Source organism: Lissotriton helveticus, chromosome 6, assembly GCF_964261635.1.
Source record: "Lissotriton helveticus chromosome 6, aLisHel1.1, whole genome shotgun sequence".
NCBI lineage: Eukaryota > Metazoa > Chordata > Amphibia > Caudata > Salamandridae > Lissotriton > Lissotriton helveticus.
The window spans coordinates 1,835,428,656-1,835,455,207 of NC_136067.1; the positions used below are offsets into that span (position 1 = coordinate 1,835,428,656).

At 43.5% G+C, this 26,552-nt stretch overlaps 1 protein-coding gene across 2 annotated transcripts in view; it reads right to left on the bottom strand.

The window, feature by feature from the left end:
- INTS7 (integrator complex subunit 7) overlaps positions 1-26,552 on the bottom strand; it is a 303,638-nt gene that overhangs the window by 154,853 nt on the left and 122,233 nt on the right. For both annotated transcript variants that reach the window (XM_078649744.1, XM_078649742.1), the window contains exons 5-8: positions 13,965-14,011; positions 8,063-8,262; positions 2,120-2,242; positions 1,527-1,644 (exon numbers count right to left, since the gene is read on the bottom strand). In XM_078649744.1, the coding sequence (XP_078505870.1) occupies positions 1,527-1,644; positions 2,120-2,242; positions 8,063-8,262; positions 13,965-14,011 (488 nt within the window). The remainder of the gene's footprint in view (positions 1-1,526; positions 1,645-2,119; positions 2,243-8,062; positions 8,263-13,964; positions 14,012-26,552) is intronic.

The following is a 26,552-nucleotide window of genomic DNA, read 5'->3' on the forward strand; positions in this document are numbered from 1 at the left end:
AACAAGATGCCAAGATAATTCTTACATATCCACTGTCTGGTTGCTGATGAACCGTGCTATGTCCTGCCAGACATCTGTCTCTGGGTTTTACTTATAACACAAGGGGTGCACTTGAAACGTAGGGAAACATGTTGCCAAAATAATTCTTGTGTATCCAATGTCTGGTTGCTGGAACCCATACTTTTGTTTCACCAGACTTCTGGCTCTAGAATTATCATGGGTGTAGTGGATGCCTCACACTGGATTTTAGTGTTCTATGTGGGAAGACACTAGAATTACCAGAGTATACTACACACGCATGTGAAAGCACAGACGTGCAAGCACACACACACGTGCCCTCAGAGCCCAAGTTTAGTAGAGCCAAAGACTTTCATAATCTTTAAAATGTACAAAGTAGGTAGAGTTGGCCATGGGAACTTTTATCCCATTGGTTAGGGGATGCCCAGCAATCATTCCCATACATTGGCTATTGCCAGGCATAACTGTGGTCTCTTCAGACACCCACATCAGAACACTCCAGGACCTGAGGAAGAACACTCCTGGGCATGCTGTCTGTGACAAAGGAGGAGCCCTGAAGGACTGGACCTGCTTCTTCTTGTATTCAGGACAAATATGTGATCTCCAAGGGTGATCAGGCTGACTCACTGTTATACCAACAGGTATAAGACAATATACAAGAGGCCTTCCCTGCCACTGCCCAGTGGCACCTGGACCCTGCCATCGGCCTCTGCCTCACACCCTGTGAGTTTATAAGTAGTTCCTCTGAGATCCTGGGGGACTTTTGAAGAGGACTTCTGTGGTGAATTGGGACTAAAAGGACTAAATTAGAAGGTATAATCTTTGATCAGATTGGTGTATCCAACCTGCACTCCATCATGGTCAGTCTCAAATTGCCCATAGGTCCCGGTCTACTGCGACCATTGACTATCATTGGCATTTTGTGCTTCTTGGTGCTATTCACACTTGAAACATTTAAAAAAAATCCTACCACCAATTCCTCTTATTCGATTTTTGACATTTTGGTGTATTTTGTTTGCCCCTATTTTTCAAATTTATTGCTGTGCATTTTAACTACTACTGTTTTTGTACTGCATAAATATTTTGCACGCTGCTTCAAGTTAAACTTTTCTCCTCAGTCCCATAGGTACCAGTGAGTTGAGCCCAGGTTAAATTGGTGACTTTATAAGTTCACCCTAACAAGGATTCTGCTTATTCCTTGAGATGGGAAGTCACGGACACTCACCCACAAATAATAATGCAATTGCTTACAAAAGAAATACTATAAATAGGTGGAAATACATACAAGAAGCAGCTTACAGACTCCTACCAGATATCAAATCTAAATGGGGCAAGTCTATTTTTTGAAGTCCTGCAGACAAAACTACTTTTGGCACTAGAATTGAGGTAAAGGCACATGCATATTTCAAGTCAGAAAATAGGAAAAAGACAACAAGCAGGTTTTAGATATGGTGAGATGGGAGCAAAGTCACACAAATATTTTGGAAATGTAATATTCCTGTCCTTACCTGGAGCTGTGTTGATATTTTGTTTAATGGCGATTGTTCCAGACAGCGTGGAAAGAACAGAAAGAATGCCAAACTTGAGGCTGTCATAAGGAGTCACAAGAGCACACTCACAGAGAGCCTGAATAAAAAGCACAATGGAAGGTTAGGTAAAGCCCTTTGTGGTAATACACTTATTTATCACACGTTAGTGTCTGCAGCGGTTTCTTCATGTGACCTTTATGCAATAGTGGTGTTTAATGATCAATTTAAACACAACAAAATGATAGGAAATCCAATTTTCAGGATTTCCACTTATTAGAACCTGTATTATGGTAAGCAAGAGAGTCAAACAACAGACTACTAGACAGAGTGTGCAGGAGGTTTACACAACCGGGGGGTGGGAACTTTGAGTGCACAACTACAGTGGTACACGCAACCAATGCAGAAGGATCAGTTTAACAACGTTCACAAGAGACTATCAAAAAGACAAACTGCAGATTAGGCAGGAAGGAGGTTTTTAGGTGTGCAATAGTGTTGCATCTATTCTCAATGTTTTCTACAGTGACAAGCACATCAGGTGATTGCACTTTTGACATGCAATTAGCTGAACATACCTGAATATTCTCTCTGTTCCACATATGTGGTGTTTTACTTGCCAAGAAATTTAGGTCTTGGATAGCAAGCCGTTTCACTGCCTTTCTAGGATCAATCTTCAAGTACTGCAGCAGAAGTTGAATCTAAAACAGAAAGACATATTAAACGCACGAAATTACAGATTAAAAACGGAGCACACTGTTACTTTTAATCCATATAATACAATGGCCATGCAGTGCCCTGAACGAGTTCCACTAACAGAAGGGACTTCGATAGCAAGTGAGATAGTTTGGACTGTGGCTAAATTCTCCTAACTTTTATATATGAAATCACAGAAACCTCCTGAGCAGCGTCATTAATGACTGTAGTTCTTTAGAAAGCTCTGCAAACTAGGATCCTTGTAGCTAAACTGAAAACTCGAGGGAGCATTTGGGAGCTGTGGTGTATACTTACATTTCCTGCTTGCTTTTATTTTACCACTGGTTGCACAAAAATGAAAAAGTATATGTGTATTAACCAGTGGCGGTCATAACTGGTTAGGTATAGTTAGAATTGCTGTTCCCTAGACAAGCATTTTTTTTGTTTTCCTAAAAACATTTGCACCATTTGACGAATCTTCACAAAACCGTCCAAAAATAAAAAGTAAATTCACCTCCCGCTCATTCTGGGGTGATCCGTCAAGCAGGGGCTGAGAAAAAAGGGAGGGTCAAAAAATAAAATTTCCCCATGTATTTTCAATAGACTTCTTTAGGCAGTGCCATGGCAAAAACTGTTGAACAGAATTCACCAAATTTAGCCAGAAGCGCAGATTCTGCTTTTTACGATTAGGTGTAAATCTATTAAATAGTTTAAGAAATTAAGGTTTAAAAGTATCTATATATCTTGACGGTTGGGTTTGTGGGACTCAAGAGTCCCTTGAACCCAATCTAAAGAAAATAGAGTGTTCTGATTGGCCCAGGGAATTTTTTTTCTCTTGGGCCAATTCGATCCCAGAGTGAGCACTCTGACTGGCTTCCAGCAACATGAGAAAGATGATGCTGGTAGCCATTAGAGGACTTGGGAACCCTACTGGCCTGAAGGTAAAAAAGAAAGAAAAAAGAAATACTATAAGTGGGTATGGTAGGGGTAGCCTAGCCCCCCCCCCCGCTCCCCCCCCGGGTAACCCCTCCCCCGGCCCAAACTATTTTTGAAAATCAAAAAAAAAATGGCGGCTTCCCATTTTATAATAAATATATGGGTAAGGGGTAACAGTAGGGCCCCTATCCAAGCCAATTTAGGGCTCGGGAAACCCATCTCCTGGGGCCGGGTATATTTAATTAAGGGAAGGGAGCATGCGGTGCCCCTCCCCGAGCGGATAGTGGCTCCAGGGACCCCATCCTCGATCCGAAATGTAAAAAAAAACAAAAAAAAAAAAAGGGAAACCCATCTCTGCCTTTATAAGGCATGTGACCCCCATTTCCTGGGGCTGGTTCACTTACTGAGTGCCTGGGAGCACATCCCCGGGCACAGTAGTTTCCCTGCCTGCACTAGTGCAGGCACAGAAACATATGTTTTCGCCTGGCTGAAGCATTTTTAAATCTTCTGCCAAATGGGAGCAAACACTAAGTCTGCTCCCAGCCGGCGGGACATTTAAAGATGATTTTGCCTGCTGTGGGCAGACTTGTGTTCCATTTGGCTGCCTGCACTGAAGTTAGCCCGAACGGAAGACAGTCTTGATCACAGGTGAGAGATTTTTTTGCAAAGTGCGTACGTGCGTGCTTGTAACCATTCTGCCATGTGACATTGTCCAAAGAATACATCTCCCATAGTGCACTATACATATTCTCCCAAAGTGGAGGTTTCCTCCTCTTGATCTTTCCAGTACAAACACATGTGTTTTACCACTATGGAATAAAGGGCACCATGCAAAGAAGACATTTTTACCCAGACTGCCTCTGAAAAAAAAACATTTGAACTATATACCCTAGTGCACTATAAGAGAAATAATTGAAATAAGACACTAATGTAGTTTTTACATTGTATCCACTTTGGGAGAATATGTATAGTGCACTATGGGAGATGTATTCTTTGGACTATGTCACGTGACAGAATGGTCAAACGCATGCACATACGCACTTTGCAAAAAATACTCTCACCTGTGATCAAGGCTGCCTCCTTAGCCGAAACAAGTAAGGAAACAGAAAGGAAATGTGGTGCGGTTATGAATTAAACACGGTGTATCCTGGAATTGGGCTTCGGCGTTTTTTTAACACACATATATATATATATATATATATATATATATATATATATCACACACACATACCCATACATACACATACACACACACACACAAACACAAACCTACATACCTAATTTTAGAAAATAAATAAGGGACAAAAGGAAATAACCTTTAGATTTCTAATCCAAGCCCTTTCACAGTGCAGAACAGAGTGTCAATCTGAGGTGTTGTCTGTTAGTGGCTAATATGCTATACAATTTGTAAATGCGACTTGAGTAGCTTTCTAAATCAAAAGGGGCATGTCAATGTTCATCTCCTCTTCATTCAAGATTGCACATAGTTCTCTAATACAGATATATCTTCTGTAAATTTGTTATAATCCAAGACTGCAGACATATGCAACTCCTTAGCTGTATGATGAGGTATTACCTGGCATAGCTATGTCCAGCAGCCTTTAGTATAAAGAATACATAATTACTTTTTGCTGCACTGTGGTCTACAGTATGCGTTTTATGCATATTCACAAAAATAAAGAATATACCTCATGAGAGCAAGCAAGGGAGTGGTTATATTAGAATATTGAGTGTGCTTGGCTTCCCACCAGTGTTGTGCTCCTAAGTGCTACCAAAAGGGCTTAGGGTATAAAGGTCTGTCGCCATCTGTAGATAGTCTCTTGACTGGTGTTGCTCATTGATGAATATCTGGAGTCTAGCCTGTACTAACCCTACCCTAAAGTGGCCCAACCTATACAGTATGTCATGTATGTATACTATGTATGTGGATGTTCTGAAATAGACACCTTGAAAATCTAAAACAATGTCTATGATGGTATATGTTAATTGTTTTATTTTCATGCCACCAAGCAAATGGTTAAACGCACACAGGGCATATGACCGTTATTCTGCATCTACCCTTGAAGGCGCTGAGTGAGATCTTGACATTCAGTTGTTATCGATGCTCTGATCCCTAGCTGGATTAAAAGCCTGTGAGCCACACCACTTGCCCGCTGGTTTGCCTTTTTGTTAGTGGGAGAAGGTCCAATGATTAATGGCCTGGGAGACCCCATTTTGGTAGGTTTGATCAAATAGTCCTGAAGAATTTCGCATGACTCCTCAGGCAGTCTTGGGACCGGTTTCAGGGTATGTCACCCTTATTCAGCCAGGCTAGCTTGAATCCATGGCACAGTGAGCAAGGGACCCACGTCTGGGCATACCCATCCCACTTAGGGCAAAAAGTGTTACAGCAAACAAATGATGGACGCAATGCTGACAATGCAAACATTCTCCCCCAGTGCGCCAAGTATGCCCAGACGTGGGTCCTGGGCTCACTGTGCCACTGGAATCAAGCTATCCTGGCTGATGAGGGGTGAAACCCTAAAACCGGTCCTAGAATGCTTGTTTCCGGTCCAGGGAGGACCTGGCTTGGCAGTTCGGGCTGGACTGTTCCCGTGAGGTACAGGGTCAAGACTGATTTGCATATGGCCAGGTCTAAACAGGGGTGGCATGGTGAGCAAAAGAATGATGGATTTAACCCATATCTCTTGACTGGGCGTAAATGTTTTGATTTGTTCTGCATTCCGTCCAGCAATTGTGTGTCTTTTGCTTCCTTGAAATGACAGGCACAAGAAAAATAACATCCTTCCTTTCCTCATCTGGTCCTTCAAGCCCTCTTGCTCCACCAGTTAACTTCAGTCGTGCACTCTGAACTGCATACGGACCAGTCTGTTGCTGGTGGGGAAGCTTCCAGTCTGTCGCACGAATGCAGATGTATCCTGGGTGAAGAGGGAGAAGAGCCCTCACAATTAGCAAAGCGTGTGAGCCTAGGACATGCTGCCTTCCACTCTGTTGATGCAACGCTAAACAACCTTGCCATCAGCTCTGGTTAGTCTTGATCCCAGGTGCTACATGTCCATTTGCTTCGATCTTTACGTGACCGCTCACTTACCAGTACTTTTCTTGAAACCAAACCTGATCCTGTGTATTTTCTGTCATTGTCAGAAGTAAAATGTGTGTTTCTCATCACACATCTCCCAGCGATGTGTTGACACAGTCTCCCCATGTGGCCGAGCTTGCCTCCAGATGAGACTTTCAAATATCTCTCAATAACGACAACCGTACTGGTGGTGTAAAGGGTGTATTTTTTACAACCTAATTAAACAAGCAATCCCATATAAGACACAACAATGATACAAGTAATGAACCCTCTTGTGGCATCCCTTTGGGGCAAGAATCTTGTATTTAGGTTCCTCACTACCAAGTCATCCATTAAACAGACTATGTTACCTACTCAGTGCTATGTTTCACCATTCAGGAAAATAGTGCATTTGTGATGCCACATAATAAATTCGTATATCAGAGACGCAATTCGCCCTTTTCAAAGGGTAATGTCAGGGTGCAGACTAACACTCGAAATAACTTTCTTGGCAGCAAACAAGAACGCTCCCTGAAACACAAGACAACACTATCATCTTAACGCCATTCTACCAAACATGGAAATGGATAACCAAGTCCAAAATGCTATTGAGCCCGATAGTATACAGCTCACATTTAATCTTATGTAGGTTTCATTATCATTTGAAAATGGTACAAAAAGATATTTCAAGTTCACAGTCTGCCAGGGGAGACCTACATCAGCACTTCCACACGCTACATTTCCTAAAGAAAATTAGCGATATTTAGACCAAATAGAACAGTGATCAGAAAGTACACAATATTCTTCCAGGAATTCAAACTTAACTGTAGTGAGGCTCTTAAAAATAAATCAACAGTTGTCATTGTATTGCAACACTATGTGCATTACAACACTGGTCAATTTTTCTCCACCATTCTATCAGGGCCCTGAAAGCTTAGCATATCTGATCAAACAAAAAAGAAGTTAAAAGAGTATGTGTATACTAGACCATGACTAATTCAAATCTCTGTCAAAAGAATGCACAAAATAATCTTTCAGAGAACAGTATACTTAACCAATATGAATCTCCTTTCCAGCAGAATTATAGAGCTCTTTCCCTGCCTTTACCTTTAAGGAACGACTCCCATTAACTGGTAACTCTTGGCTCCTTGTGACCCGACTGTCTTATTCAGGAGATAGCTGCACTGAGACAATCGCTGCTCAGAGCATGGTCTTCCCTTAAAAACATATGCGATGAATACTCATTGGGTTATTCACTGCTGGCACACATACTATAGTTATAACAGAAAATACTGTATGACAACTTGTCAGGGTTAAAAACGGGTCAAGGTTACGCATTCCCAAATAGTTCTGCCACTCTCTAGCTCACTCACAGGGCGATGTGATAATACTGGTCTTTCCCACAGAATTTTTTGTGTACCCCTAGTAAGAAAAACTCGGGCCTGATTTAGAACTTGGCGGACGGGTTACTCCATCACAATGGTGACGGATATCCCGTCCGCTGCAATATAAATCTCATAGGATATAATGGGATTTATATTTTGACATGATATCTTTCACTGTTGTGACCGAGTAATCTCTCCACGGAGTTCTGAATCAGGCCCTCGGTCTTTGAGCCTTCGCAAGAGACAGTGTGTGCATCTTTATATTGTTTCAAATACATAAAATTTGTTTGCGGCATGGGTGGATGAACAAACGGCAACCTTTTCTGTAGACTCAACGCAATGTCATTACTTTTCGTGAGCGAGAGATCGATTTATAGTCACATACTGCACAACTGTATTTCAATATCTCTTAAACATGTGTAAATAAAATTAAGGCAACTAATTACCTGCTTAGGGATATCAACCAAAGATGAAGCAGCAAGTAGGGAAAAGGTGTGCAGAGTCACAATAACCATCTTGGTGGAGGGATACGAGGTTACCAGCTGCTGTAGAAGCTGGCGGGTGTTAGACGCTAGACTGGCATCATGGTGCATGTGCTGCAGAATAGGGATCAACTTCAGCTTCAAGTCAACAGGAGTGGCCAAACCTAGGAAAGGACAACCATTACCGCCTCACTGGATGAAAAACTGGACAAAACTATTAAAAAAAAAAAATTGTAGTCCTATTAACAGCTGGGGTCACAAAACCGCACCTGTATCTAAGGGACTGATCTTTTATTGAACATGCTCTTTTTTCTCCTGAAGATTTTTACTGATTTCAGGTTATTAATACATCATCAAGAATGTTGCTATTGGTTCCTAAGAGATACATTACAGCATGCATTTTTTAATCTGCCACTCAGGTCTCAGATATTCCTCTCCTATATCTTCCATTTATGAACGCTTCAGCATTACACTACAGGTGACTGGACGTTCAGCGACATGTTTGACATTAGTATATCACTGAGCATTTGCAATAGTATTTCTCATAATACATTTTTTAGTTATGCATTTTACAAAGCAAAAAAATACAGAAGATATGTCTGTAGGTCTCAACATAGAATCGGAAGTGTATTGTGTATGTGGTATATATGTTGTGCGAACATAGCCAAAAGACAGGCGGGTTCTGTACAGGGTCAAAGGCAAAGATACAGTCAAATGAATGCTATGAGGGGAAACAGGGTTCAATGAGTAGAAGTGGATTGTTACTTTGCCATGAGATTTAAAGAGGTGTGTCTTCATCTCTTTCCTAACTTGGACCAGGGTTGGGTACTAATGGACACAGGGATGTTCTTCCAGCTCCTCGGTGCATAAGTGAATAAGGCTTGTTGCCTTGTTTTTTCTATTTTCCCTTGTACGTTTTCAGTCTGGCGAAACCCTGGCTCTGTGTGAACAGAGAGCCACTGGAGGTGGTTGGTGAGCTTGTCCAGCAAATAGGTGCAAAATCATGATGGGTTTGTAGACAATGCAGGAGGTTTTGAAGACTGCGGGGCCTGTCAAACGTTGCTGGTGAGTTTGGTTTATAAAATGTGCAGTTATCTGGAGGTGTCCTGGTGTTAAAGTGAGAATCAAATGCAAATACGTGGATAGCGCTTTTGGGACTTGTGATATCTTAAAAGACTGGATTCAGTGCGGATCTCAAGTGGTTTTTTCCATGCTTGTGCCTTGATGACTGAAAAGGCATGCCTGCCACATCTGGCCTTACAGAATTTGGACACTACTCCCAGGTTGGAGGAAGAGGAGCCTAGTAGTCCAGCAGGCATTTATCTTGTGAACATTATGAAAATGTAGTTGGGCGGATAAATAAGGAACATGGCCTTTTGGCAAACACAGTGGGCCTTAAAGATACTTCTTTTCAGAACAGGGAGCCAGTGTAGAGCATTAAAGTGACCTGCGATGCTATCATATTTACATGCACCTACTAATACTCTAGCTGCTGCGTTCTGATTTCACTGCAATCTGTGTTCTGAGTATGTGGGGAGGCCAACAAATAATACATTACTGTAGTCTAGAGTACTGTGGTTGTTGTGATGTGGTCATCTTTATTTAGATAATCGACGAGGAATGCTGTAGCATGTAGGATGTCCATAAGAGGGGCTAATGCAGAGCATGCAGGCTGAGGAACTTTCCCACTGCTCAGATGCATGAGAACGAGAGCATAACGAGACGTTCTGGTGTACTTTCTACGAGGAATTGTTTTGCTTTCTTCAGTTGAGAGAGATGTTACTAGGCGCCAGCTTGGTGTTCTTGGTGATGTGTTTATTGAAGGAGAGGCTGGTGTCAAGAGTACACCTGAGGGAGTTGGTATAAGGTGACTATGAGTGACTTGGCATTAAGTGGAAGTTGGGAGTTAGACTCTGTCCAGGTGCCCCGTCGTTGAGCCAGGTTTTGACCAGTTTTTGCTTGTTTTTCTTTTTTGGCAATAGGTAGCAATTCCTCCATGGCTGATTTGAACTTGAGGTATGTTCCAGACATCCAGTTCTCGATTAGGGGAAGGCACCATTTGAGGCACTGGATTTCTGGAACAGAGGAGGCTTTCAACTAGAGTTGCGCGTCTTTGGGCTAATTGATTCATTTTTATGCTAACAGAGTGCCTCAAGGTTCAACTAAAAGGGTTAACATGACAGCGAAGAGACTTTAGTGATAGAACTCTTCTTAGGTCAGGAGATGCCCATGTGAACTAAATGGGATTGGCTGACAAACCAATGAAGGACCTTGTCCGTCAATCGCATTCATGAATTCATGGGTTCAATGAGGGTGAAAATGTCAACCTTATAAACCCTTTAAACAAAAAAAAGAGTGTCCAATGGTAGTATACGACCACCGTTAGGAGCAAGTACACGACTTCACTTAAGACGTTAAAGAAAGCCCTCACTCACCAACTAGTGATGACATGCTTCACCATCGAGCCCCACAAAAGAGACAGAGTGTCTCTTTTGTGTGCTGCAACGTCAGATTTACTGCGGAGCGGGTTGGTGGGTTTAGGCAGTGTTGTGCAAAGAGAATTAGTGAGTGATGGGTAGTTTTAAAAAAAAAAAAATAGTCAGTAGTGTATCAAAATTCACTTTATTTTAATGATCACTAAGGACTTATAGATTAAAATTATGTGTAGGAAATGCGTCCACAATTAATTAAGTGGTAGTTTCCTAATATCAGTCGACATGTTTCAGCCACGAAACGGTATGAATTTACCTGGCATTCATCAGGACTTAGCGTGTATTAAACCCTGGCGGTATGGACTCTCTAAGGCCCACCCTTACCTAGGGACGTGAAAGTGAAAATTAACAAAAGGTGTAAAAGTGAAAAAAATTAGGAGGAAAATAATGTCTTCCTAATCGGGGTCCAGTCGAGGGTTGCTGCAGGTACACAGCGGGTGCCGAGCGTCGAGGGTGGTGTGCCAATTACGTTCCCACCCCCCCCTCCTGTGACCCTTGGTGTGAATCCTTAACACCAAAAAAGTGCAGAAACCGTAAGTTCGGAAGCCTCCTAAACCAGGAGTAATTAGGAAGACATTATTTTCCTCCTAATTTTTTTGCACTTTTACACCTTTTGTTAATTTTCACTTTCACGTCCCTAGGTAAGGGTGGGCCTTAGAGAGTCCATACCGCCAGGGTTTAATACACGCTAAGTCCTGATGAATGACAGGTAAATTCATACCGTTTCGTGGCTGAAACATGTCGACTGATATTAGAAAACTACCACTTAATTAATTGTGGACGCATTTCCTACACATAATTTTAATCTATAAGTCCTTAGTGATCATTAAAATAAAGTGAATTTTGATCCACTACGGACTATTTTTTTTTTTTTTCAAACTACCCATCACTCACTAATTCTCTTTGCACAACACTGCCTAAACCCACCAACCCGCTCCGCAGTAAATCTGGCGTTGCAGCACACAAAAGAGACACTCTGTCTCTTTTGTGGGGCCGGATGATGAAGCATGTCATCACTAGGTGGTGAGTGAGGGCTTTCTTTAACGTCTTAAGTGAAGTCGTGTACCTGCTCCTAACGGTGGTCGTATACTACCATTGGACACTCTTTTTTTGTTTAAACGATTAATACTGGGGTATAAGAGCGTCACACTACTCTCCCTGCCTCTCTTTTTGTTTTGATAACCTTATAAACCCTTCAGTGACATTTCTGGGCACAGTCTTACTTATCATGAGCATAGAGCCATTCAACTCAAGCCTAACGTTCATTAAGCCGCTGAATTGGCAAATATGTGAAATCGGCGATGACTTTGGGTTTGTAGCCCACAAAGTCCAAATATTAAAGCTCTGTAATTGCTTTAAAACCCACCTCAACAATTATTTTTATTTCATGGCACACAAACATGTGTATACATATATAGCTCCACAAATGATGGAAATTAAGGGCGCACCCTCTATACCTGGGCCATTCAGCATTCCCGTTTTCTAAGCTTTTTCACAGATCTCGGCTTTGGTTACTGGGACATTTCTAAGGCAATGAGAGCAAGTGGTTTTTCCATTGGTGAGTGAACAAGTCACCCCTTTAATGCCTAAAAACACTCCCTTTTGCTTTTACCCCCCCGTCAGCACAGGCGACAGCGCAATGTTCACTTTAGTGCAAATCTAGGCGACAACTTTTCTGCATTTTAGCAAAGTACATTATATACTGTAATGAAGTAGTTCCATGAGGGTTGGTGAAAGGGTGGAGACTGGTTCTGAAAAGGTAGGACATACAGCCATGCATTTACTACTCAACAGCCTACACATTAATTTACACCTTACAACTCATCAACATATATAAGATTTTGTTTTCTCATTCTGCTGTCGATCACTTACTTGCAAGCTACGTTACTCCTATTTAGCTTTAAACTGGGGTTGTTACAAATCCCAGCTTATACCATGGACTCTATTCGAATTCATAATTCCTTAAAAGCCTTTTCCATGTTATCAGTATGAATACAGCTAGGCACGTTTTATTTAATCCTTTCAGTGAGAGCCCAAAACATTATGCCCCAGTGCTCCACAATCCCAAGATTGCCTGCTTGAGTACAACAAATGGTTAGAGTGCTTATGACAATACCATGGGCATTATTTGAGCTGCACAAAAATACAAGTCTAACTAGAGCAAACCCTCTCTGTTTACAGGCCTTTATGAGAAAGTCTGTGGTTTAAGTAGTGTCGAAGGCCGGGCACGCTTAAATCTGGTCTTTGGAGAGTATCCTAACATTTCAAATCCATACTCTTTAACTAACTGCCTTCACAATAAGTAGAGTGTTCACAATCATCAGCTAGTTACTTAAAAAAAAAGTGGAGAAGCAAGAAAATGGGAACAGCACTCTTCAAAGCTTCACTATACTAAAGCAATCAGAATGTTGCCCAATAATACATTATAAATATAATTTATTATACATAATATCACTTTCATATGTAGAGCAAACAAGATGAATTTTTATTTTTCAAAGGTGGGACCGTAGGCAGGTGTAAGCGATAGCTGGGATTCACTTTGAATTTAGACATTTTGTTTACACAGTTTACAAGGTGGCTAATAAGGTTTGGGTACTGCTGCAAAGTGAGCCATCTTTGTACATGTATAAGCCAGCATATCCATCCATCACCACTTACAAACTGAGGTAATTGCAGAAGAATTAATGTAGCGTGATTTCTGTGGAACTATAGAACAGTCACAATCTACTCGTACCAAGAAGAGAGGTAGTTTGCAGTTTGCAACCTGTGATATATTAAATGAAATGTAGGATTTGTTGCTGGAATATTTTCTATATCTTCGTTACAAGACAGGACGTAGCAACTCTCACACCTGAGGCTCGGATTCAACATGAACTGCATATCTTAGTCCAGTTGGCTTAGTCAACCATTAGACAAAGGACGGTGGTTCGCTGAAGTCTAAGGCTTGAAGGACAAATCAGTTACAAATGGATATAACAATTTAACAGTACCATCTTCTACACATCAACACCTTCCTATCCTCGTTTTAACAGACTTTATTTAGCTTTTTGATCATGGGAGTCCATCAACTACTAGCACCACACAAGCTAAGCGGTTTCAGCATTCCCAAAACAGAATGGAAGTATAGATGAAAGCCTGAGTGTAGATTGTGTGTGCTTTTTGGTAAGTAGTGGATTTCCTACACATCATTCGCTGACCTCTGATGGTTTTTCATAATTGTTCATTTTGCAAGCAATAAGATGTATGGTATAACACACACTGGTGCAATGCGAAATATTGCACTTTTAGAAATAAGGAAGTTGATGATAGATTTGTTTGATTATAAGTGCATACAATTAACAGCTATACCAATTGGTTAAAGCAACAATACATACCTTGAATCATTTCACCAATTTTGTTGCAGATTCCAGCAGCAAAATCCCTGCCAATCAAAATGACAATTATTTATAACAGCCACTCGCAGAAACTGATTGGCCAACAGATTAATCCAAAGAAGTTCAGAAATAACCAGGACATTCTTAACCTCCCAAGAGACCCTAACATTTTGGAACAGAAATATACAGATCAAAGCATCAAACTTCCTAATCCATAGGAGTTTGACCTCACTGACCCATTTGTCAGCTATTAGCATGTGATATAACTCAGACTTGGCTCGATATGTGAATATGAGAGAAAAATGCTAATATGAATGTAGTTGGGGCTTGAGCATTTTACCTTTCAATGAGGAAACAGTTCTTTAAAATTTCAGTAAAATCTTTATCTGACACTTTCTTTTAAAATCCAAACACATTTATCATTCCATCTCTGAATGTGTGTGAAATATCTCCTGTGATTTTCATTACTTGCTAATCAATCTTCTGCAGATCTAGATTCAACAACTTTTAGAGCCAAAAGTACATTAACGATGGACCACATTTACAAAGTAAAAAAATATTACGAATATGTAATCAATAGGTCACTACTTAAGAGTGCTATTTAATAACAAATTATCAATCTGGCAGCAGCTCTGATCAGAGATTGCCTGTGACCCAACTATGCTGGATAGTTAACCAGGACCCTTCACCAAATATTTTCATACAAGGTTCAGCAATCACCTACCAGGAATAATTAACACAAAGCAAATAGATACAGCTGCTTTTCCGTGTATCATAGGAAACACAGTTTAGGAATCAATACAGGCATTTGCACCACAAACATGTGGAGTAAGAGATTGAGCATGAACATTGGTTAATCTTGAACAAGAGGAATGAAAATAAACATGCACAGTGATTTATCAAATGTATGCAGCTTTATTAGCAACTTAATACTATAGTGTTTGGGAGGAGTGTGGCTGTCTTTGAGGTGTATGATGGATGTATAGCTCAGGGATCCCCTGAAGCCAACAGACTACGGCAGAGTACGATGACTGGCAAAGAAGTTGCAGATCAATGAGGTGGACATGAAGGGGCTGTAGTAGGAAGAGATCGGCGAAGACAGTGACCTTGACAGTCCAGAGATGATCTGGGCTGGTATTCTTTCCCCGTCTGGATGAGCGACAGTCAGTGTGACTGAAGAGCTCTTCTGGCAGTGGTTTAGAGAAACTGCGGGTGATAGCAGGCAGGATGAACCAAGGCCTGACTAGTAAGGCTTGCTTGGAGTGAAACCTATGAGCGATGGCAGTACCACATTGGCAATAGAGACCAACAGGCTGAAAGGCAGATGAACTGAGGAGGAGGCCCAAAGTGAGAAAGCACAGCGAGACCAGAGCAGTGGTAGGTGGAGCCTCAGAAACCAGAGAGGTGTCAGCGTGGCTAATTGAGACACAGATGCGTGTATGAACAACCGATGCCCCTGCGGAATTGGCGGAGACACACTTCCTCGCAAGGGATTAGGATCATTGATCGACTGTGATAGGTATAGGGTATGACACTAAGGACGCCTTTATGAACCTTAGCAAGAGGCAATGTGTCTGCTGCAAACCCCTGAGCTGATGAAAATGTGATCAAGGGCTGAACCCACTGTGACTCGCTGAGGGAATACAAAAGGGAGATGCTCCCTGCAGAGAGACAGACAGTGTTGTGGTGAGGAAATTATACCCCAGGCCGAGATGCAAACTACACACTGGGTGCTATACCGTGGGGCGCAGCCAGTTTTACAAGCAGGAAGTTGGAATAATGCTTGAACAAGGCAGTGCCAGAACAGGCATAAAGTAATTTTGTTGAATTGCTTGTGGAGTCTTTCATCCTGGATGTTTTGAAGCTGAAATGTCTGAAATGTCTGTCAGGATGCTTGTTTCCGGTCCAGGAAAGACATGGCTTGGCAGTTCGGGCTGGACTGTTCCCATGAGGCACAGGGTCAGACTGATTTGCATATAGCCATGTCTGAACTGGGGTGGCTGAGTGAACTAAAGAATGGTGGTGGATTAAACCCAGACCAGTTGACTGGGGGTGAGTGTTTGATTTGTTCAAACGCTCCGTCCATCATCCCCTTTTGTATCGCTTTGTTCGCCCTAAGTGTGGCAGGATATGCTCAGACGTGAGTCCCTTGTTCACTTGGCCACTGGATTCAAGATAGCCTGGTTGATGAGGATTATGAATCCGAAACCGGTCCCAGGATGCTTGTTTCCGGTCCAGGAAAGACATGGCATGGCAGTTCGGGCTGGACTGTTCCCATGAGGCACAGGGTCAGACTGATTTGCATATAGCCATGTCTGAACTGGGGTGGCTGAGTGAACTAAAGAATGGTGGTGGATTAAACCCAGACCAGTTGACTGGGGGTGAGTGTTTGATTTGTTCAAACGCTCCGTCCATCATCCCCTTTTGTATCGCTCTGAAATGTCTGTCAAACAGCTCTGTGGAAAGGATGCATAAAGCTGTGTGCCTCCACCTCGACCAGTCACCCAATCCAGAGTGATAAATGCCAATATGTTCAATTTTCAAGATGGAAACAGAGACAAGCTGCAACAGTAAGAGGGCTCCTGAGTTCTCTTCCCTAGTTTTACTCAAGAAGTACAAGATCAACACAGAATCTTTAACACAGAGACAAAAAACAATTGTTGTCCCCATGTCAGCAATACAATTCTGCAAAAAATGTTGTATATCCTCTTACAGCCTGGAAAAAGTCTATATGACAAAACACGTGTCGGCTGCCTGTTTGTAACAATTTTTTTATGCAAGGAATGTGACCAACAGTGAAAAGAATAAATTGAAACCAATACAACTCTGAGCCTACAGCAATTCTTTATTGAATATACTATAGAATGACTTCGAGTGCTTTGGTATTTTCTGTTTATTAGTCAACTTAACGTTTGTGTTAGGTCTTGGCACATATGTTTCCCCAAATTTTTGTACAGGTTGGGATGTGCAGACATTGAGGCATAGCCACTATTTTTGTGCATCTTTAGAACCATCACTGCTTATTGAAGGTTACTTATCAACTGGCACAACAATCAGAACTATGCCCCTTTCTGGCCTTGGGACTAATGTGTATTTGACCCCATTTAGAGAGCTGCAGCATGGTTTCGAGTACTGGGGAGTTTATAGGTCACAAAGGACAGAGAAAAGTTCCACAAATGTATTTAATTCCGAACTTTAGCACCTGTACAGAGTGATGTTCACTGTCCGACATCGCTAGTGGTCATTTGGCTCAGTCTATGACCGATCTCGGCTAAAGACAAACTCATCTAAATCCTTCCTCTGGACGAGTGGACCCAAAAATTCGAGTTTGAATACATTTTTCAGTGAGGAATTTGAGGTCACCGAAGTCCGAAATTTCACCTATTTGGGCATTTCTTTTTACTCCACCTCTAAATGGAAACACCTACTTAATATAAGGGTCTGTCAACTCCATAAGTCAGTGGAGGCTATATTTAGCTTTTCTTCTAGACTGAGGCATAAACCAGTGAGGGAGCTAGTGCAAACTTTTAAAAGCAAGATCACTGGGACAGGTACTTATGGTGCAGGGGCTTGGGGCTACGCCGGCAGGACACAGTTACAAAGGGTTGAAAACGGTTTCCTTCACAGTGCTCTCACCCTAATATGTCTTTCTGAGGCAAGCCTAGGTTACTTAGAAGAACCCATTAAATTAAGCTGGTTGATGCCCCCACCTGGTCTCCGCTTACCAATCTGGCTTCATCAGAAATTGCCAAGATTGCTATAACACGCGATTGGTGATTACAATAACAGAAACCACCGAAAGACGGAACCAACCAATGGCCTTTGTCTCCCTTGACACGAGAAAGCTTTCGATAAAAGTAGACTGGCACTGGAACCAGACGCCCAGAATATAATTGTTTGACTTTGCTGACTTTTCTATTGTATAATCTAAAATGGAAATGCTTTAGCTTCTTTTTCTGGAAATATTTTGACATTCTAACCAATTCACTTATAGAGCATTTGATGAGGTACTGCTGTTTTTGCAAAGCTGCCTTAGGGGCTTTTATGCATAGTTTAAACTTATTTTAGCTTAAATTGGATTTTACATCCCATTTGCACTTGTAACAGAATCGGTCTTATATTTATCCCGGATTCTTTTATAAATTTCTGTTTTCTTTTATGGCCAGAAATAGTCGAATAAATATTACTTGAGTGACTGACAGAGATAGCTGGTGCCTCAACAGGAAATATAGCTATAGATCAACAATCATGCCAAGGGTGAACAAGGGTACCCAGCAGCACTGTATGATATTACACACAGAGTCCCTACTGAGGCACACGGCTACAAAGGTTGGGACATAGAAAGTAGTCACAAACATTTAGGGCTGTGAAGAAAGGATGATTGGGTTTACACAACTGTGGAAGAGTAATAGACTTGGGCAACTAAGATAACTTTATGGATTTTTGAACTGGGATTTGAGAGTGATTTCCAACCTTAGGGACAAAAAGAAGCTCTCGAAGCTTTAAAACTTTTGAGCTATTCAGCGTCAAATATAGCAATGCAAGTACTAAGGGATTGAAACACCTCATTTCGGCCCACCATTAGTGTTCCTATTGGGGAAAAAGTTGCAATCCCCGAAAGGACCCCACTTGAACATAGGAAAGGTTATTGAGGAAAGTGGTCTCGCTGATATTTAAGACTCCGGGCAATAACACACTGACTGATCTCGGCTCGCTCAAGGGCAGATGGTTGACTGATATAGGTAATAAGGATGAATCCGAATGGGAAGACACCCTGCAATACACACAGGAGTTAGCATAAGGGCATGATTCAGAAAAATACAGTTAAAGATCTTATACAGTCTGTATTACACTCAAACTAGGTTGGAAAAAAATAGGAAAAATAGCATTGGCTCTCAAACGGCTGATTTCCTGCACAGATTAGGGCTCTATCCACAGATCATTGATTTTGCAAGGGTGTAGCACAGTATGTAAATATAGTACCAGACAATGTAAATGTAAATTGTAAATTGATACTTGTATAGCGCACTACTCACCCGCAAGGGTCTCAAGGCGCTTGTACGAATACCGCTGTGGAACCCATCCTGGCTTTCCCTGTTAGGTGTCCACTCCTGGGCACCCCCAAGGTGGATGCCAGGCATCCTTAGCGTTGTGGGGGCCGTTGTGGAGATTAAGCAAGCTATTGCCCAGAGTTGCAGAGTGGGACTCCATGATTGGAATAGGCACCGAGGCGAGAATTATCAGGTCCATGGAATTTTGAGCCCAAGACCCGCCGAGGCGGGGAATTGAACCCTGGTCCCGGGCTAGACCTCTGCATCAGGGTCTGCCACTCTAACCATTGAGCCACACTTCTCCAATGGACGTCAAACTGGCAGTACTGGGCCTCTGCCAGGGTAATCCCCTGGCAATACGGAGGAAAATGAGGAACAACTTCGGGCTATAGTGACATCATCAAGATGTAGGGAGTTTTTTCGACTCAAAAGTGGTCAGAATTGCATTACAATATAGACCGATGCATTTGAGGCACAAAAGATAGATATGAGTGACGTGCATGCCCTAAGATATGTGAAAACAATAGAAATTCTTGGGTTATTTATAGACGTGTCATGGAGGAACAACTGAATTTGGAAATGGATGTGTCCTCACTGGTATCAGGGTGACCTAAGAAAAATTGGATGGGATTCTCCCCTCTTCCCCCTCACTCCTGTCACTGCTGGCACTCTGTCTCAGAGTGGATGAGCTTTACTAATCAAACCTATTCACATTCTCCTTGTTAAGGACTTAACACATCTCGACGTGATAAATGTCTCTGGTGGAAACAAGTGCATGTTGACAATTTAGCTGCATTTGTTGATGATTAAACTCTTCTTGCATCATAAAGAATGCGAAAAATAATACAAATGTTTTGCAAAAAAATTAGTATTTTTTCAAAAGAATCCTCAGTGATAATGTGATACACAACGATTTTTGATCTTCTAACCTCGGATGTAAATGACATCTTCAAGCATTACTTAGACATAATAGATGGTGGTGTCACTAATATACAGGAGCTCATGGAATCAGACATTACTAACACATGCGCTTCATATGAACACATCAGCTTCCATGGAATTGGAAGCATACAAGACATAGGCTCTGATTATGAAGTCAGTCGGAGTTGCCTCCGACCGACACCACTGCAGATTGGGAACCGACCGACCTCAGTTCGGCGGTTCTGATTACATTATTGGAATGTGACGGCACATGGTGCAGTCACAAACTTCCATATTCAATGGGAGCTTGTGCGGCGGGCTGAAACAGCCCACAGCACAATCTCCCATTGAAAAATTTAAGTTTTTAAACATCTCTACGCCTTGTGCAAGATGTTGAGGGGGGCACCATAGTGACCCACAGGGCCACATGCGGATGGCCAGGGGGGAAGGGCCCCAAATGTCGCTTTCCGACAGCCTTTCCATGTCAGAAAATCCGACACGGAAAGCCTGTTCGAAACCGACATGATAATCCCGACAGCAGAAACGCTGTCCTTAAGGGATTATGAGGAGTTTCCGATCGACTGTCAGGCTCCATGAGCCCGTCGGATTGCGTTGGTCGGTCCATCTGACTGCTGCCTCTGACCGCATACATCACAATGCATCCGTCAGACTGCAGCAGTAGATGCGGCTCGTACCGAAACCGACAAGCCGTCGGTTGAGGTCCGAACCACATCATAATCAGGCCCATAATGTTTTCAGCAAATTAACAGTTCTCAAGGTGTTAATAATACTTCTCAATTAATTCACTGACCCGAGTTTCATGATTTCGCTTCACCATTCGAGCAACACTTATTTAGACAAAATGTATATGCATTTGCAAAATTATCAGTGATTTCCCAGGTATCACTTGCCCCTTGCATGTCTCTTCAGGACACCAAGTATAACAAGCATTTACAATGCAATGGTCTCGGCATTATTAAAGGTAGAGCTATTGGCATTGCTTATGACATTTTTTTAAATTTTTATATCATAAATAAATGGCTTTGTCATTTACAATGCCAATAGCTTAATCGCTCGCATATGCATGACCTATTGCACTCACTACAACCCTCGCCCCCAGCTCTCACTAAATACCTCACTGGAACACACTCCCACTCCAGAACTCACTACAACCATCACCCCCAGCACTCACAAAAACCCTCACAGAATCCGACTTCCACTCCAGAACTCACTTCCACTCCAGAACTCACTACAACCCTCGCCCCCAGCACTCACTAAATCCCTCACAGAATCTTACTTCCACTCCAGAACTCACTACAAACCTCGCCCCCAGCACTCACTAAATCCCTCACAGAATCAGACTTCCACTCCAGAACTCACTACAACCCTCGCCCCCAGCACTCACTAAATCCCTCACAGAATCAGACTTCCACTCCAGAACTCACTACAACCCTCGCCCCCAGCACTCACTAAATCCCTCACAGAATCAGACTTCCACTCCAGAACTCACTACAACCCTCGCCCCCAGCACTCACTAAATCCCTCACAGAATCTTACTTCCACTCCAGAACTCACTACAACCCTCGCCCCCAGCACTCACTAAATCCCTCACAGAATCAGACTTCCACTCCAGAACTCACTACAACCCTCACTGCAAAACACTCACCCTCCAACACTCACTTAATACCTTACTGGAACACACTCCCACTCCAGAACTCACTACAACCCTCACCCCCAGCACTCACTAAATCCCTCACAGAATCAGACTTCCACTCCAGAACTCACTACAACCCTCACTGCAACCCATTCACCGTCCAGCACTCCCCTCTGCACTGGCGCACTCACTTCAGCCCTCTCTGTCCCTCCCGACCCTCACTGCACCCTCCGAGCCTTCACTCTGCCTGCTCCTCACACTTAAGCTCACTACACACTCCTTCCTCTGCATTAAACCTTTGAATCTCTGTAATTAAAAAAACTAGGCACCCACCATCCTCGGTGCATCAATACAGCCCTCAGTTTACCCTGCCCCTCTCTCACTCTCCCTTCCCTCTCTGCCCCCCCCCCGCCCACAGATGAAACAAAAGTGCCTTGTGCATGATATAGGATAATCCCTACGCTGATCTACTCTACTGGCTGCCACAAATATAATGGTGGGATGTTTATTTTCCCACCAACTTTCTCAGGTGAACGGCAGGGGATATGTATTTATAGGCCATCAGACACATTTATTCTGTTTGAGGATCTGCAAATAAAATAAGGCTGATGTGACTGGACCCAAGATCCTGCGCCCCATCAAATGACTGTTCACTGAGGAGCGCGCCCCATCAAATGCCTGGACCAGAGGGGCAGCACCCTCATATGACTGTTCCCAGAGGGCAGCAGACGCTCCTGTGACTGCTCCTCGAGGCTGTGTCTTCTCACGTGGCTGGGGCAGAGGGCCCTCTCAAGGGGTAGTTCACCGTGAAGTGGCTGGACCAGGAGGGCAGAGCCCCCTCAGTTTATTGGACCCAGGGGGGCAGTGCCAAGCAAGAAAAGCAGAACCTCAGTGGGGACCTATATTTCTTTTAACATTGAGTAAATCTAAACGATTTATAAAAAAGATGCCAAAAAGAGAAGAACTTTTACATTATTTTTCAAACATATAAGTTTATTTAAATATTTTTGTCGTTTTTTATAAGAGTTTTTTAAGAGACATTTGTGCAATTGTACATAACATTGTCCATGTAGAATTTCTCATTAGTCAAAAGTGCCCTCTATTAGCAATTAATAACAATTGATCCTGCTAGTCAAACATACATACTTTCATACCAGTCATACTATTTTTTTTAAAAAAGGGGGGAGGCATACTTAACATAAACACAAAAGCAACATTTTTACAAAACACAAATCTAATACAAATGGCAACTCTAAGGTGTACTTATTGGAATACGTGTGAGGATCTAGATGGTATGATTCAACTAGTTATGATGGAATTAACCAGTTCGTATCCAAGACAGTAGATGTTGGGCCGACGTACGTTTCGGTGAGTGTCACCTTCCTCAGGGCCAAGGACAAACATATATAAAAATATATAGTGAATAATATTAAAACTTTGAGGGCATGAAACAATGTTCTATAATGTGAGGGGTCTAGGCGTGGGTATATTTGCGAAGCCGGTATTGGTAGATTTCCTTGAGGCAAAAGCTTGAAAAACGGCACAAGTACTCTTTAATTTTCAAATACGTGGAGCCATCAAAAAAGATGAGATCGGGGGGTCTGTGACTGTCGGGGATTGGTTTCTAATCATTTGTGATGTTCCGTGTCTATGAAGCACGGAAGAGGCAGGGCAGCAAGCCTCTATCTATTTGCTTATTTTTTACAGTCTGGAGTCACGACCGGGGGTCCAGGGACTTAGCCAAAATGCGGGTACTTTTTCGGATATATGTGCTCGGAGCCTTGTATTCGATGAGCTTTTGCCGCGACCGGGGGTTCTGGGGTTTGTTCTTAGCGTAAGTCCCTGGACCCCCGGTCGTGACTCCAGACTGTAAAAAATAAGCAAATAGATAGAGGCTTGCTGCCCTGCCTCTTCCGTGCTTCATAGACACGGAACATCACAAATGATTAGAAACCAATCCCCGACAGTCACAGACCCCCGATCTCATCTTTTTTGATGGCTCCACGTATTTGAAAATTAAAGAGTACTTGTGCCGTTTTTCAAGCTTTTGCCTCAAGGAAATCTACCAATACCGGCTTCGCAAATATACCCACGCCTAGACCCCTCACATTATAGAACATTGTTTCATGCCCTCAAAGTTTTAATATTATTCACTATATATTTTTATATATGTTTGTCCTTGGCCCTGAGGAAGGTGACACTCACCGAAACGTACGTCGGCCCAACATCTACTGTCTTGGATACGAACTGGTTAATTCCATCATAACTAGTTGAATCATACCATCTAGATCCTCACACGTATTCCAATAAGTACACCTTAGAGTTGCCATTTGTATTAGATTTGTGTTTTGTAAAAATTTTGCTTTTGTGTTTATGTTAAGTATGCCTCCCCCCTTTTTTAAAAAAAATAGTATGACTGGTATGAAAGTATGTATGTTTGACTAGCAGGATCAATTGTTATTAATTGCTAATAGAGGGCACTTTTGACTAATGAGAAATTCTACATGGACAATGTTATGTACAATTGCACAAATGTCTCTTAAAAAACTCTTATAAAAAACGACAAAAATATTTAAATAAACTTATATGTTTGAAAAATAATGTAAAAGTTCTTCTCTTTTTGGCATCTTTTTTATAAATCGTTTAGATTTACTCAATGTTAAAAGAAATATAGGTCCCCACTGAGGTTCTGCTTTTCTTGCTTGGTTTGTTTTCTCCCCCCTCTGGACCTTAAAGTATCTGGGAGAACTCTTTCTTTTCATACCAGGGGGGCAGTGCCACCTGACATGGCTGGAACCAGTAGGGGCAGGACCTCCCCCGGCAGCAAGGGTCCCTAATCTGACCCACCTTAAACGAGCCGCATCCCCTGTGATTTGTTGTGGACTTCCTAAAAATGTCGTGCTACTGTGTGGTTTTCAAATTCCTTCGTCTAGCTGATCCCATAAGACACTTCACAAAGTGCACCCAATGTATTTAAAATGCGCTTTGCAGCGTGACCCTCTTGCACCCAGGGGTGGAGGGAGATTATTTGTGCGTCCCGCCACCCCGCCCCTTCTGCTTTGGTTAACCACCACAGCCTACAACGCATGTACTCCAAGCATTTTGTACTGTGCAGGACACCGAAGTTGAGCTTTGAGGGTTGCGCAAAATGGAGGCCAGGGTTAAAATAAGTTTGCTCCAAAGTTTAAAACATATGCCACTGCTTCCTGCTTCTGTGTGTCCTGCTTATTGGTACAACCACTAGTATGCGTAGGCACACTATTCGATGTTTTATTTTGTAAAGGTCTACTCTGAAGGTAACACTGAAAGAAAAGAGAACGCGGGTGGCACCAGATCTGTCTGTGTGAGGGAGGGGGTGGGGGGAGGGGGCTTCCAAGGGTCTGGATCTAGGGGCTGGTGGGCACTGCCTGGATTCTGCCCTTTGCCATTGAGGGTCATGGTTATGTTTGGTGGCAGAGGGTGTATTTGTGCGGTGAATTTTAAGTGTCTTTGAGGTCAAGGAAGCCAACAGCACATGCCAGATGCGCTCTGCCCTACCCCCCACCCCCCACACTGTGAGTCCTCAGTTCTGCCCCTGGGGTCATAGCTTGTGCCCTGGAGCCCGAGCACGGCCGCTCCCCACCAGCCTCACGGCTCCCTCATCCGTGCGCTCAGACTCCTGCAGCCCTCGGACCTGCCCCCGGAAGTGTGCGCCCTCAAGCGTGCGTCTTCTGTGACCCAAGGTCTGCGGTGCCTTCACACACGAAAGGTGCGCCCGACCCTTGCACTCCAGGACACCAGACACGTGCTGCCCGCAGACCAGCGTCCTCAGACCGTTCGTTCAGTATCAGACACGAGCTGCCCTCCCTCGGGGCAGTACCCCGCGACCCACCCATGCCCCCAGCCCCACACCCGGAGGGAAACCCTGTCCCAAACCCCCCTTTCTTTCCAACTCCACTGGACCCACACGGTGCAAATGCTGCCGAGGGGTTGCGACTTCTAGGTCTTTACTAACTGTACCCCCATCCCCAGGGGCTCCTTTGCCACAAGGGGGTCTCACACTGCAAAGCATGTTTCAGTATTTATTTCACGACTTGAATTCCGACGCGCCAGACTCTGCCTCTGAATCGGGAGTTGAAGGGTGGGAAAGAAAAGTGAGGGCGCGGGAGTGGAGCGGAGGAAGTAGGGGTGGTAATGTCGCAGAAAGTTGTGGGGGAGGAGGGCTAACATTATTAGCAATATAACCCGCCCACCGACAAGTCCCCACAGGTTCTATGAATAGGACTCGTTGAAAAACGTGTAGGTTAGTGTTACTGTCTCTGTTTTATTTTGCTTACCGGGTTCCAGCAGCAGCGCGCCACGGACGAAGCCCGGGAGGAGACACAGCCAGAGAGCAGCCCACTGCATCTTGTCGCCTGCGGTCGGTCATTGGATGGAGCCACCGTGAGCCGTGGTCGCTTTATAGCCGCTCTCGTAACACATTAAAGCGTGGGATAGAAGTCTGAGAGCCGCGCCACCCGCTCCGGTGCGGTACACAAGCACATTTATTAATGCGCAGATAAAGGAAGTCAGGGACACCTGCCGCGGTTTTTAAAGCTACCGTTGCTTTAACATGAAGCTGCACAGTCTGCGTGGACGCGTCTCCGCCGGTGGATCCTCTCTCCTTACAACTCGCAGGGGGACGGGACTGGCGCGGGGGGGGGACGGGACTGGCACGGGGGGGGACGGGACTGGCGCGGGGGGGGACGGGACTGGCGCGGGGGCGGGGGGGACTGGCGCGGGGGCGGGGGGGACTGGCGCGGGGGGGACGGGACTGGCGCGGGGGCCGGGGGGCAGGACTGGCGCGGGGCGTTAAATACATTTTTAAAAAAAAGAAAACTTACCTGACTGCCCGTGTCCGCGTCAGAGCAGAGGAAGCGGCTCTAGTGTGGGTGGAAAGCGGCAGCATCACCGTACTCGGCGCCGGCTGGGCAACAATGGCTG